This window comes from Oncorhynchus mykiss, chromosome 28, assembly GCF_057628025.1.
Source record: "Oncorhynchus mykiss isolate SJ-2025 chromosome 28, ASM5762802v1, whole genome shotgun sequence".
Lineage (NCBI taxonomy): Eukaryota > Metazoa > Chordata > Actinopteri > Salmoniformes > Salmonidae > Oncorhynchus > Oncorhynchus mykiss.
The window spans coordinates 13,940,424-13,952,658 of NC_143049.1; the positions used below are offsets into that span (position 1 = coordinate 13,940,424).

Genomic DNA, 12,235 nt, shown 5'->3' on the forward strand with positions numbered 1-12,235 from the left:
AGCAGGGACCCTGGGCATCTTTTTTTCAGACTAAGTTTTCATAACTGTGACCTTAATTGCCTACCGTCTGTAAGCTGTTAGTGTCTTAACGACCGTTCCACAGGTGCATGTTCATTAATGGTTCATTGAACAAGCATGGGAAACAGTGTTTAAACCCTTTACAATGAAGATCTGTGAAGTTATTTGGATTTTTATGATTTATCTTTGAAAGACAGGGTCCTGAAAAAGGGACGTCTGATTGGTGTCACACTTTTGCTCCAGTCCCAACTAACACACCTGACTCCAATAATCAACTAATCATGATCTTCAGTTTTAGAACGCAATCAGTTTAAATCAGCTGTGGTTGCTAGGAATGGGGAAAAGTGTGCACACCCCTCTGGTCCCGGGAGACTGGAGTTGTCCATCCCTGATATAAACCAACCCACACATCCACCAGGAGTGAATAAAACAGGCCAATCATGTTCATCAGTTGCAATTAATTTATTTAGGGATATTCAACATGTATTTTCATTAACTAAAACATGTGCAGGCAGTCAAACCCTATTTGTGCTTTATGTTGAATTTCTTACAGCAAAAAAGTTTAAATGCTTCTACAATATTTTGTTTTATCTAACATAAAACATCACTCTTACTTTGGGAAACAGTAATTCACTATTTTAAAACATGATATTGCAACAAATCCAGTGTGATCAATGACTCACTCCTAACTATGCAACTGCTCTCACCTGAACCGAATAAAGGATTGAAATGACTGTGTTAATCTGATAAACACGCAAATCAGCTACTACATATCATACGGTCACTTCTCTAAACATATTTGAATTACATTTTACTCCAAAGTAATCACAAATACTTTTAAAAAAATGGTCTAAAGTCAATCCACTCTTCATTGCTCTCAAACTGATAATGAAGACTTGGCTTTCTATAAAACAAATGACCCAGGACAAGATTAATTATCCTATATAGTTGCATGTTTTGGATGTATATAACCTGAAGTAAATTGATACACTTTTATATGAGACCTGTATAACACAATCGTAGACCGAGATCATTCCACAGCCCAAACCACAAGTGATATACAGTTCATGTAAATGTATCAACTCTGCACAACATGTAATTGACCATTTAGAAATGTTTAAAACATTTGAGACTTGATTCTGCATAGGAGGACAGACTACCCAATCTGAAGTACAATTCAATGATCCACGTGTCTGCATTCTCAAGGGACTGCCATTGAGAGAACATTGTCGACGTGTCGCACAATTCAGCAACTTCAGTAATCAATGCTCTTATACTTCTATCATCTTGTCAAAGTTATTCTTTTTGGGGTGGATTTCAGAACAACTCTGTAACATTTCAAATCTGACTGCTCTTTACTGTTGCTGAAGTCATTGGTTTGGTCAGTTACTGTTTGAGAACACAAACAGTTTCTCCTTTCACAGGAGTTAGCCTATGTACAAACTGATATGCTACAAGTCAAGATGGATACTCTTTGTTCATTAAACTTCAGCTGGAAACAACGAACAGAGAGACATACACTGAGTGTACAAAACATTAGGAACACCATGACAAAGACTGATCCCTTATTGATGTCAATCACTGTCGATGAAGGGGAGGAGACAGGTTAAAGAAGGATTTCTAAGCCTTGAGACAACTGAGACATGGATTGTGTATGTGCGCCATTCAGAGGGTGAACGGGCAAGACCAGAAGATTTAAGTGCCTTTGAACGGGGTACGGTAGGTGCCAGACACACGTTTGAGTGTCAAGAACTGCAACGCTGCTGGATTTCACGCTCAACAGTTTCCGGTGTGTGTCAAAAATGGTCCACCACCCAAAGGACATCCAACCAATTTGACAACTGTGGGAAGCATTTTGGCCAGCATCCCTGAGGAACTCTGTCGACACCGTGTAGAGTCAACGCCCCGACAAATTGAAGCTGTTCTGAGGACAAAACGGGGTGCAACTCAACATTAGGAAGGTGTTCCTAATGTTTTGTACACTTAGTGTAAAGTGCTGTACACAGATGTTCTCCTACAGGACAGAAGTTTAACATCAAGGAGCTAAAATTATAAACATCTGTCGCCCGAGGGTAAAGCAGATGGAGTTTTGAACTTGAAAATAGTGTCAGTCCATGTCGCAACAACTCATAATTATTGTATTTTTCAGTACATCAAATTTGTGGCAAGAAAGGCAGCAATAAATTGAAGGCTGGATAGTATACAATGGCGTTCGGAAATCATTTAGCCTAAACATATCCAACCCCTTTGGATGTTTGTCTTTTAAAGTCCACTTTCTGTCTGACCAAATGACTGACTTACTGTGTCTGCATTTCACTTTTAGCCGGGTTGCTTGAAAATGGAATGATTCGCCATTTGCAGTAAAATGCAATGTTAGAATATGCTTTTTAACACTTAACTAGAAAGGTTCCCATTTAAGACTAAAAGGGCTATTGTACGTATCACAGAATAACAACAATCTGCTTGTTTCTAATCCAGCTACTTATTTTCACACACTAAATTATTGGTTTTGATATGGGTTATTCTTGCTAATCTGAAGAGTGACTGACTTGCCCACTGACGTGTAGACTTTAGTTTTGTAGCTCTGCTGCACTCCCTCCACTCTCTGCACCTCAGAGCAGTACAACGGCTTGACCTCTAGCTTGGCGTGGCTGACCTGGATGGGAATCTCCCTCCTGGACTGACCTCCGCTGGGGTGGTGGGGGCCGGCCGGGGAGAACATGCTTCCTGAGAGGTGATCTCTAAAGCGGCTGAAGAAGCCCGGCCTGGGCCTCTCCCTAGGCATCCCCACAGGCCTCCCTACGTTGAGCAGCACCGGCTGGCCCACAGCAGAGCCCCCAATCTCCCTCTGGAGCACTGAGATCTCGCAGGGCCTCTCGGGAGGTGATGAACGGGTGTTGGAGGAGCCGTAGGTCTCCCCCTCCCTGGGGACGTAGTCCTCCAGGTCCTCCAGGGTGAGAACGCGACTGCCCTCGGTCAGGATTTTAGGCTCCAGCTTTCTGGGTGTGTTGTCATCGTCATCCGGTTCTGTGATGAAAGCCTCTTGCTGCTCTTCTAGCCAGGCCTCGTCCTCTTCGTGTTCATGGTCGTTAGGAATTAGAAGCGAGGAGACCTCGTAGGCCTCTCCACTGATTCCAGGGGCGACCTCAGACCCATCCACAGCCACGTCATCATCCTCCTCCTCATCGTCCCAGTACAGAGGCTGTGCCCCCTGTAGCTCGGAGTGGTTCTGCAGTTCTACAAGGTTGTTGTTGGAGTTGTTGGCGTTAGGGTTTGCGGACCTCTGTGGCCGGGTGGAGGAGGGGGTGTGTGCCCGCTCCAACCCGGCTGGGGAGACACCTCTCCTGGAGGGCCTGGGCGACTTGTTGACCTTGTACTCAATGATTTCCTCTACCTCCACCCACTTGTTCTCCGCAGCCCGGGCCCCTGCGGCCCCCTCGGGCTCCGTGACGTACAGGGTGGGGATGGTGGTCTTCCTGTTGGTGGAAGCCTGCCTCCTCTGCCTGGTCGTGGGGGTGGTCTGGTGATCTGGGGTGGAGGTTTGGGAGCGGTTGAACCCAGATGGAGACAGGCCACGACGCTTCATACGGGTGTTCTTCACCACCGTGGTTATGGTCTCCTCTCTGGAGGGAAAGGGAAAGGGGGATACCTAGTCAGTTGTACAACTGAATGCATTCAACTGTTAACGTGTCTTCTGCATTTAACCCAACCCCTCTGAATCAGAGGTGCAGAGGGCTGCCTTAATCGGCATCTACGTCTTCGGCGCCCGGGGAACTGCCTTGCTCAGGGTCACAACGACAGGGACACAGCACAGTGGTTATGAGAGAGGGACAGATCAGAAGGTACGAGAGGAATAGTACAGAGGGCATGAGAGAGACAGCAGAGAAGGTGTGAGAGGAATAGTACAGAGGGCATGAGAGAGACAGCAGAGAAGGTGTGAGAAGAATAGAACAGAGGGTATGAGAGAGACAGCAGAGAAGGTGTGAGAAGAATAGAACAGAGGGTATGAGAGAGACAGCAGAGAAGGTGTGAGAAGAATAGAACAGAGGGTATGAGAGAGACAGCAGAGAAGGTGTGAGAAGAATAGAACAGAGGGTATGAGAGAGACAGCAGAGAAGGTGTGAGAAGAATAGAACAGAGGGTATGAGAGAGACAGCAGAGAAGGTGTGAGAGGAATAGAACAGCTTGTTTGACACTAGGCCTACATAGGCAAGGTGTTAATTAGCATGTACACACACACACACACAGAGAGCATAATGGAGTCTTGCCTACTCATACAAATGAGAGGCTTTGCCTGCGATGGTACATGAGTTAAGGAAAACGACTAGACACAAAAACGATTCATGACAATTCTTTACGCATTCAATAAATGCCGGCTCCTTGGAAGTTATATTTGGGGTTGAGTCCCTCTCACACTCAGGGTTCAAATACTGCATGGCCATGCATGCAGAGGCCAAAGGGGGACACGCACAAGTATACATGCTTCTTCTAGCCTGCTTCATAAACTGGTCACACTTACATGATGATGGTTTTCTTTGGTATTTTAGTCTCCTGCTCGGTGACTACAAGGAAAGCAGGATTGGGCTTATGGAGTTAGCCAGACAAATACATAGCTAGCTAATGTTTATGACAAAAGACTACAGTATCTAAATTGTTGATGAACTGATGGTACGTCTTTTTCTTTGAATTATTGTGGCATAAGGCATACATTCTCTACAGATGAAGTATCTGGTCAAATAGGAAAATGATTAAACTAATGCACCACGGTATCTGTATGAAAGGGAGTATTCCTACCTTCGATGGTGATCGCCTGCTCTCCTCTCCTAGTCACAGCAGAAGGAAGGCACAGATCAGCTGCACACCTAGCGCTGCCCAGTCGATTAGACAACTGGGATGGGCAGGGAGGAGAATACATTAGGCTCACTTAACCAATGGCTTCATCTTATCATGGTAATTTCTCATGAAAATGCAATTGGATGCAAAACATCCAAAGCATGTAAACACTGTTACATGTTACCTCTACTATTTATCTCTATGGTTTTCATTTATATTGATCATTCACAAGTTCACAACTTAGGTTGGCAGCAATTCCGGTGAGGTGGCTTGCAAGTCCAGTGTTTTACAACTGTATGGAATGGTTTCCTGGACCCAGATTAAGCCTAGTCCTGTCACGCCCTGACCTTAGAGAGCCGTTTTATTTCTCTATTTGGTTAGGTCAGGGTGTGATGTGGGGTGGGCATTCTATGTTTTCTGTTTCTATGTTTTGGCCGGGTATGGTTCTCAATCAGGGACAGCTGTCTATCGTTGTCTCTGATTGGGAATCATACTTAGGCCGCCTGTTTTGCCACCTTAGTTGTGGGTAGTTGACTGTTAGTGGCCTGTATAGCCCTAATACGCGTCACGGTTGTTGGTTGTTTTTTTTTGTTGTTTTTTTTGTGTTGTTTCTTATTTTTGTTGGCGGCATTCTTAATAAAAAGAAATGTACGCTCACAACGCTGCACCTTGGTCCGGTCATTTCCCTGACGACGTTCGTGACAAGTCCTGAATTAAGAATGTCTATTGAAAGTACATTTCAGTCCAGTACTAGGCGTTATCTGCCTGGGGAACAGGCCCTATATTCTTTAACTGAGGTGTGGTGAATTATAGGCCTACCTCACATTCGTAATGTCCCAGGTCTCTCTCCGTAGGGCCTTTAATGACTAGGACCAGTACTCCACTACGGGACTCACTGTAGGTCTGATACTTCTCCTGGTCAGTCAGCAGCCTGCCCTCCTTGAACCACCTGGCCAGAAAACATACAAAACGGTTGATTGAGAGCTCTCAAAAAGGTTTATTTCAATACTTATTCATTATCTTATGTATACTTATTAACCATTAAGAATGGGTAACATAATGACGGCAGTAAGAAGAAACAAATGCCACAGTCCGATGTAATTAAAAAGTTTGAAGAGCCTATCAGAGGGGTGTGGTTGGGGTGTACTTGTACCTGATCTTGGGGCTGGGAGCGCTCTGAATGGTGCAGGAGAACTGAGCATCCTCACCAACGGTAAAGACAGCATTTCTCATCTTGTTCACAAAACGAGGAGGCACTACAACACACACACTCTTAAAAATAGTGTTCTTCTCTCATAAGAATGACAATTATCATCCTGGACAAGCAAAGTATCCCTCACTCTAAGCTGCTGGGAGGAGCTATGGGTGGATGGGCTCATTGTAATGGCTGTTATACAATAAAAGTAACGGTATCAAACACATCAAACATATGGAAACCATTTATTCCATTCCAGGTGTTACAATGAGCCCGTCCTCCTATAGCTCTTCCCACCAGCCTCCCCTGATGAACAGCCATGATTCTCATGAATAGTCTGCCATATTCACTTTCGCAAGTTCAAGCCCAATGTTAGTGTCATATCCCCTCTGTAATGGAGACTGACCTTGGACAGTGATCTTCCCCAGGGTGCTGGCGTTGCCTGCGGTGCTAGTGGCGAAGCACATGTACTGTCCAGAGTCGTCCGCTGTCATGTTGTCCAGGATCAGGGTGCAGGAACCGTCAGGGTCCTCGATGATGATGTGGTGGGGGTCAGCCTCCACCGCATGCCCATCTGTCATCAGAGAAGGAAACAGTGTGAACACATGAGATGTTTCTACATTCATGCAGTGTGACCACAGTATGTGGAGAAAAACAAACGTGTCATGTATGTTACTGTATGCAGTTCATTGATATTCTAAAACTCCACACACACACCTATTGCGTATGCACAGTGGTCTCGCTGGTGCGTCTCTTACCCTTGTACCAGGTGACTACAGGTTTGGGTACTCCAGTAACCTTGCAGGCCAGTTTCACTGTCTGTCCCAGTTCCACTGTGCAGTCAGCCAGAAGCTCATCAAAGTCAGGCATACCTGGACAGGTAGAGGCATGAATTTACACATCAATCTAACCTGAGTGGAGGGATGACACATTTTATTCAATGACCGGTCAAATAATGGTATGCAATTTTAAAATATACTTGTTTGATGGTAAAGGTTAGATCACAATGTGCTATGTCGTCAAACTATACCTCTCTGTTTGTCTACTGTGCGTGTCAGGTGGATCTGACTGAATGTGTGTGTGCGCATGTGCTGTGTGTGTCGGGGTGGATCTCAAATCAAATGCTATTCGTAACATGCTTCGTAGACTAACAGGAAGATAAATGTAACAAAAAATACAAATAGTGACAGTGAATAACAAATAAAAATAACGAGTAAAAAATAACATGGCTACACTGATCTGAGTGAATGTGTGTGTGTCGGGTGGATCTGAGTGAATGTGTGTGTCGGGTGGATCTGAGTGAATGTGTGTGTGTCGGGTGGATCTGAGTGAATGTGTGTGTCAGACTCACTCCAGCCGGGCATGGTATAGCGCTGCTGCAGGTCCCTGAGGTCTCGCAGCCAGGAGTTCTTGATGATGACGGTGCGAGCCTGAAGCGTGTACTTCCTGACAGAGTCCTCGCGCTCGTGCCAGATCTCAAAGGCCCGGTCGTCACCCTCCACTGTCTCATTCACGTCTATGTTGTTCAGCTAGAGAGGAAGACAGATAAGCAGTAGTCATCCTCGAGACAAATTATTGACTTTATTTATCTGTTCGTAAATCCTTTCTATGACACAGCAAGAGTGACAACGACGATATATTCTCTCCACCAGCAAGAGTCTTTTACTATGTCAACCCTGAATACCTGATTGGAATTTGATAGTGTTTCTTTAGTGCCTTGCTTCAGTGGATGGCCATGCTGAGAGATCTGAAGTATAACAGAAAGAGCAATAAACAGAATCTTACCTTCATCATGTTCTTAAAGACGTAGCCCTGGGTGTCTGTGTTGGAGTCTCTCTTGGATTTGCAGATGACAACATAGTTTTTGAAGAGGAACGCGTGTCGACGGTGGCCTCTGGAGGAGGACCTTACCCCAGGTGCACCCTCCCACATCATGAAGGGTCCCTGTCACAAAACACAACATCACATCTCACCACATATCAAACTCCAGCCAAGTTAGACTATTTAGGCCCCAACTGATACAGTAGCTCTAATACGTAAGTCCTTAGTCAAAGACTCCAATTCCCAAAGTGGGCATCATTCAGTCTATGGTTTAACTGGGGCTGTCATTTTGGTCACGTTTCTCTTGTAAAAGAGGTATTCTGACCTCAATAGGACACTCGTGACATTATTTCCAGATGAGTCACCTGTCTGATGGGCTCCCCCAATACATCCAGAGTGGCAGGGTAGTTCTCTATCATGGAGACGTGGTGTGTGTTCTCTGAACGCTGAGGCAGTGATGAAACCATGGCATAGGCCTCCTCCAGCAGGCAGCAGTTCTGACCGTTCCGGGCCTTGTTCCTGATCAGCTCCTACAGTCACAGGAATGGGCACAACGATTTAAGATGAATACTAGCAGTAATATTCCAACCAGGTTCTAATGAGTAAATTTTCCTATTATAAAAACATGGTAATCCCAGCTCTGGTGCATTCATTCATACTGTGTGGAATTGTGCACGTGTGGTAAGAACAAAGAATAGGGATAGATTCACTCATTCGGGAACGGGCAATAGTGAAATGTGATACATTAAATATCACTAACTGTGTAAAACAATAATTGACATTGAAACGCTAGGGTTGTACAATAACATTATGTGCGACCCTCAGGGACCTTGGACATTACGGGGATGTGTAAACATTGAGTATAGGAGGGACGGCTATGTAATGTGGAAGGGGTAAGATTCTTTAATTACTTCTTCGGGATCGGTGTCCCTTCCACAGGACGGTTGAGCTAACGCGGGCTGATGCGATTCGCATGAGGTTGTAAGTAACAAGAACATTTCCCAGGACATAGACATTTTTGATATTGGCAGAAAGCTTAAATTCTTGTTAATCTAAATGCACTGTTCAATTTACAGTAGCTATTACAGGGAAAGAATACCATGATATTGTTTGAAGAGAGTGCACAATTTTGAACATGAAAAGTTATGAATAAACAAATTAGGCGCATTTAGGCAGTCTTGATACAACATTTTGAACAGAAATGCAGTGGTTCATTGGATACACTGATGCCCTCTAGTGTCCAAAATCTAAATTGCACTTGGGCTGGAATAATACATTATGACTTTTCTCTTGCATTTCAAAGATGGTACAAAAAAAATACAAAAGAACGGTTGTTATTTTCTTTGTATTATCTTTTACCAGATGTATATTCTACTACATTCCTTTCACATTTCCATAAACTTCAAAGTAATTCCTTTCAAATGGTACCAATAATATGCATAACCTTGCTTCAGGGCCTGAGCTACAGGCAGGTAGATTTGGGTATATTACTTTAGGCAAAAATTGAAAAAAAGGGGCTAATCCTTCATAAGCTGTCATTCTTGTTTTGTTTTTTCATGAATGTGTATGTTTGATGTTGTCTGGCCTATGCCATGTCTCTCACCATATCACAGTGCATCTTCTTGTATGTAAAGTAAATATCTGTGAAAATCAGACAATAAAGAAATACCTAATTCCCTATTTACAGCATTAAAGGGTGATCGCTCACCTTGAGCGAGGCCTTGTACTTCTGGATTCTGTCCAGGGGTTTCTGTAGGTAGGCATTAATGCTCAATACAGGCCCTTCAGCAGGGTCGGCACTGGCCTGCTGTTTGTCTGTGTACTTCTGTGACAAAGACACAGCCAGCAAAGGTTTAGAAATGTGGCCATCACTAGCCTTACATCAGCAAGCCATTATATTAACAAAGATGACAACACAAACACATTTATGACCATTTGTGTTAACAGTATTTGTGAAGGGTTCACTTGCCTTGAAGAAATGGTGTACGGTCTTGTCACTGATAGCGGCCTCTGCCTTTTGCTGGCCTACGAGGTACTGGAGGTATTTCTCAAAGCCCTCCCCGCTCCTCAGGAAGCGCATGGCCACGTCGTCATCAGTGTCGCACTCGCGCAACTTAGGGAACATGAACCTGCACAACACACATTATGGGGTCAATTCATTTAGCAGCATAATGGTAGTATATAATGGTAAAACATCAATACAATATAATTATTTCTATACAGGTATTATAAAGAGTTTATGAAATATTTTTCGGGATAGGGGGCAGGATTTTCACTTTTGGATAAATAGCGTGCCCAAATTCAACTTCCTGCTACTCATCCCCAGAATATAAGATATGCATATTATTAGTATATTTGGATGGAAAACACTCTGAAGTTTCTAAAACTGTTTGAATCATGTCTGTGAGTATAACAGAACTTATGTAGCAGGCAAAACCCTGAGGACAAACCATTCAGAATATTTGAGGTCACTGTCTATTCAATGAGTTTTCATTGGGAAACCAGATTTCTAAGGGACTTGTTTGCAGTTTCTACCACTTCCTGGACTGGATGTCACCAGTCTTTAGAAATTGGTTGAGGTTATTCCTTTGTGTAATGAAGAAGTACGGCCATCTTAAAAAAGTGTCACGTCATGTGTACTGTTTGATAGTTGCGCAAGACCAGAAAGCATGCTTGAGTTAGTTGTCTTCCTGTATTGAACACAGTACATCCCGTCTTCAATTTTAGCGATTATTTACGTTTAAAAATACCTAAAGCTGTATTACAAAAGTAGTTTGAAATGTTTTGCCAAATTTTACAGGTAACTTTTGAGATATTTTGCAGTGACGTTGGTCAAGTTGGAACCAGTATTTTTCTGGATCAAACGCGCCAAATAAATTGACATTTTGGATATATATGGACAGAATTAATCGAACAAAAGGACCATTTGTGATGTTTATGGGACATATTGGAGTGCCAACAAAAGAAGCTCGTCAAAGGTAAGGCATGATTTATATTTTATTTCTGCGTTTTGTGTCGCGCCTGCAGAGTTGAAATATGCTACTCTCTCATTGTTTACTGTTGTGCAATCATCAGATAACAGCATCTTATGCTTTCCCCGAAAAGCCTTTTTGAAATCTGACATGTTGGCTGGATTCACAACGAGTGTAGCTGTAATTTGGTATCTTACATGTGTGATTTAATGAAAGTTTGATTTTTATAGTATTTTATTTGAATTTGGCGCTCTGTATTTTCCCTGGCTATTGGCCAGGTGGAACGCTAGTGTCCCGCCTATCCCAGAGAAGTTTTTAATTCATCCATAAAAAGTTTCTGTTTATAAACAGGCCAGCTGTACTTACTCGCTATGGAAGGCCTTGATCTCATGGATGTTCCTGAATATGGCCTCCTTCTGGCTGGTGACGTCAGATGGGGCGTCAGGGCTCTCCACATGCTTGACGTGGTGGGAGGTGAAGAAGTCCATCTCTTTGACAAACTCTGCCTCGCTGTTGATCATGTCCTGGATCAGTTGGCTGGGGGGAAGACAGAGCATTATGGATATATTATGGTTTGCCCTTGAGTGTGGTGGTGTTTCTTGCTTGTGCACAACACAGGCCCGAATCCTCATGATCTGTGAATGTAACAAGCATTTATTTGACACAAGTTATCTCATTGAGTTCATTTACTGAGTGTCTTGGTCACGAAAAGTCGAGTCTCAGGTTAAGTTTTGGGACTAATAGAAGATTGCATGAGAAGGTCTAGACTCACAGTAGTCTTCTTTTGTACTCTCCTTCTGAGACCTCTTCTCCACCCGTCTCTGGGACATCACCAGCATCAGCAGACAGCTATCCCACAATAGTTTAAATAACATTAAGAACATAATAACACTTAACAAAAATAGGTGGCGAGAGAGTAGATTAGAATTAACAGGAAACGGGGAGCGGTAGATGCACAATATTGGTACTAAATCAATTACTTAGATCTTGAAACAAACCTTGAGTTTCTTGTCCAGGTATGCAGGTGACACCCAGCCCTGGCGGGATGGGGTGGTTTTGGTTGGTTTGGTCCGGACCAGCCATTTGAGTGGATGTGCCGAGTCCAGAACCTCCACATACTGGCCCTCCTTCAGGGAAATGGTCTCTTTGTTGGGGATGGTGGGGTTGTAGTCAGCCGTAGCCACATAGATGTCAAACATCTGTAGAAGGAGGAGGACATCAGACACAAAGTCTATGACTAGCATGCTTATAAGTGCTCACATTGGCAGAGTGACTTTTATCTATAAGAGATTTGCCCAGAACTGGGTTCGCTGGAGGTGCAGGCCAGTTGAGGCTCTTTGCTGCACTAGGAGCTAAAAGGAATAAGTCAAGTCTGTATTCTATAGCCAAATCCAAT

General features: G+C 43.7%; 1 protein-coding gene across 21 annotated transcripts in view; it reads right to left on the reverse strand.

Moving 5' to 3' along the window:
- Positions 1 to 465: 465 nt before the first annotated feature.
- The window catches only part of obscnb (obscurin, cytoskeletal calmodulin and titin-interacting RhoGEF b), a 99,123-nt gene continuing 87,353 nt past the window's right edge, over positions 466 to 12,235 (reverse strand). For 20 of the 21 annotated variants that reach the window (XM_090225409.1, XM_090225426.1, XM_090225425.1 and 17 more), the window contains 15 exons: positions 11,838 to 12,038; positions 11,612 to 11,688; positions 11,206 to 11,376; positions 9,837 to 9,996; positions 9,576 to 9,692; positions 8,233 to 8,397; positions 7,832 to 7,990; positions 7,398 to 7,575; positions 6,805 to 6,918; positions 6,453 to 6,620; positions 6,005 to 6,107; positions 5,671 to 5,800; positions 4,813 to 4,906; positions 4,538 to 4,580; positions 466 to 3,641 (listed from right to left, as the gene is read on the reverse strand). In XM_090225409.1, the coding sequence (XP_090081535.1) occupies positions 2,519 to 3,641; positions 4,538 to 4,580; positions 4,813 to 4,906; positions 5,671 to 5,800; positions 6,005 to 6,107; positions 6,453 to 6,620; positions 6,805 to 6,918; positions 7,398 to 7,575; positions 7,832 to 7,990; positions 8,233 to 8,397; positions 9,576 to 9,692; positions 9,837 to 9,996; positions 11,206 to 11,376; positions 11,612 to 11,688; positions 11,838 to 12,038 (3,003 nt within the window). In that variant the 3' untranslated portion in view covers positions 466 to 2,518. The remainder of the gene's footprint in view (positions 3,642 to 4,537; positions 4,581 to 4,812; positions 4,907 to 5,670; positions 5,801 to 6,004; positions 6,108 to 6,452; positions 6,621 to 6,804; positions 6,919 to 7,397; positions 7,576 to 7,831; positions 7,991 to 8,232; positions 8,398 to 9,575; positions 9,693 to 9,836; positions 9,997 to 11,205; positions 11,377 to 11,611; positions 11,689 to 11,837; positions 12,039 to 12,235) is intronic. The other variant, XM_090225418.1, reaches the window with a different exon arrangement.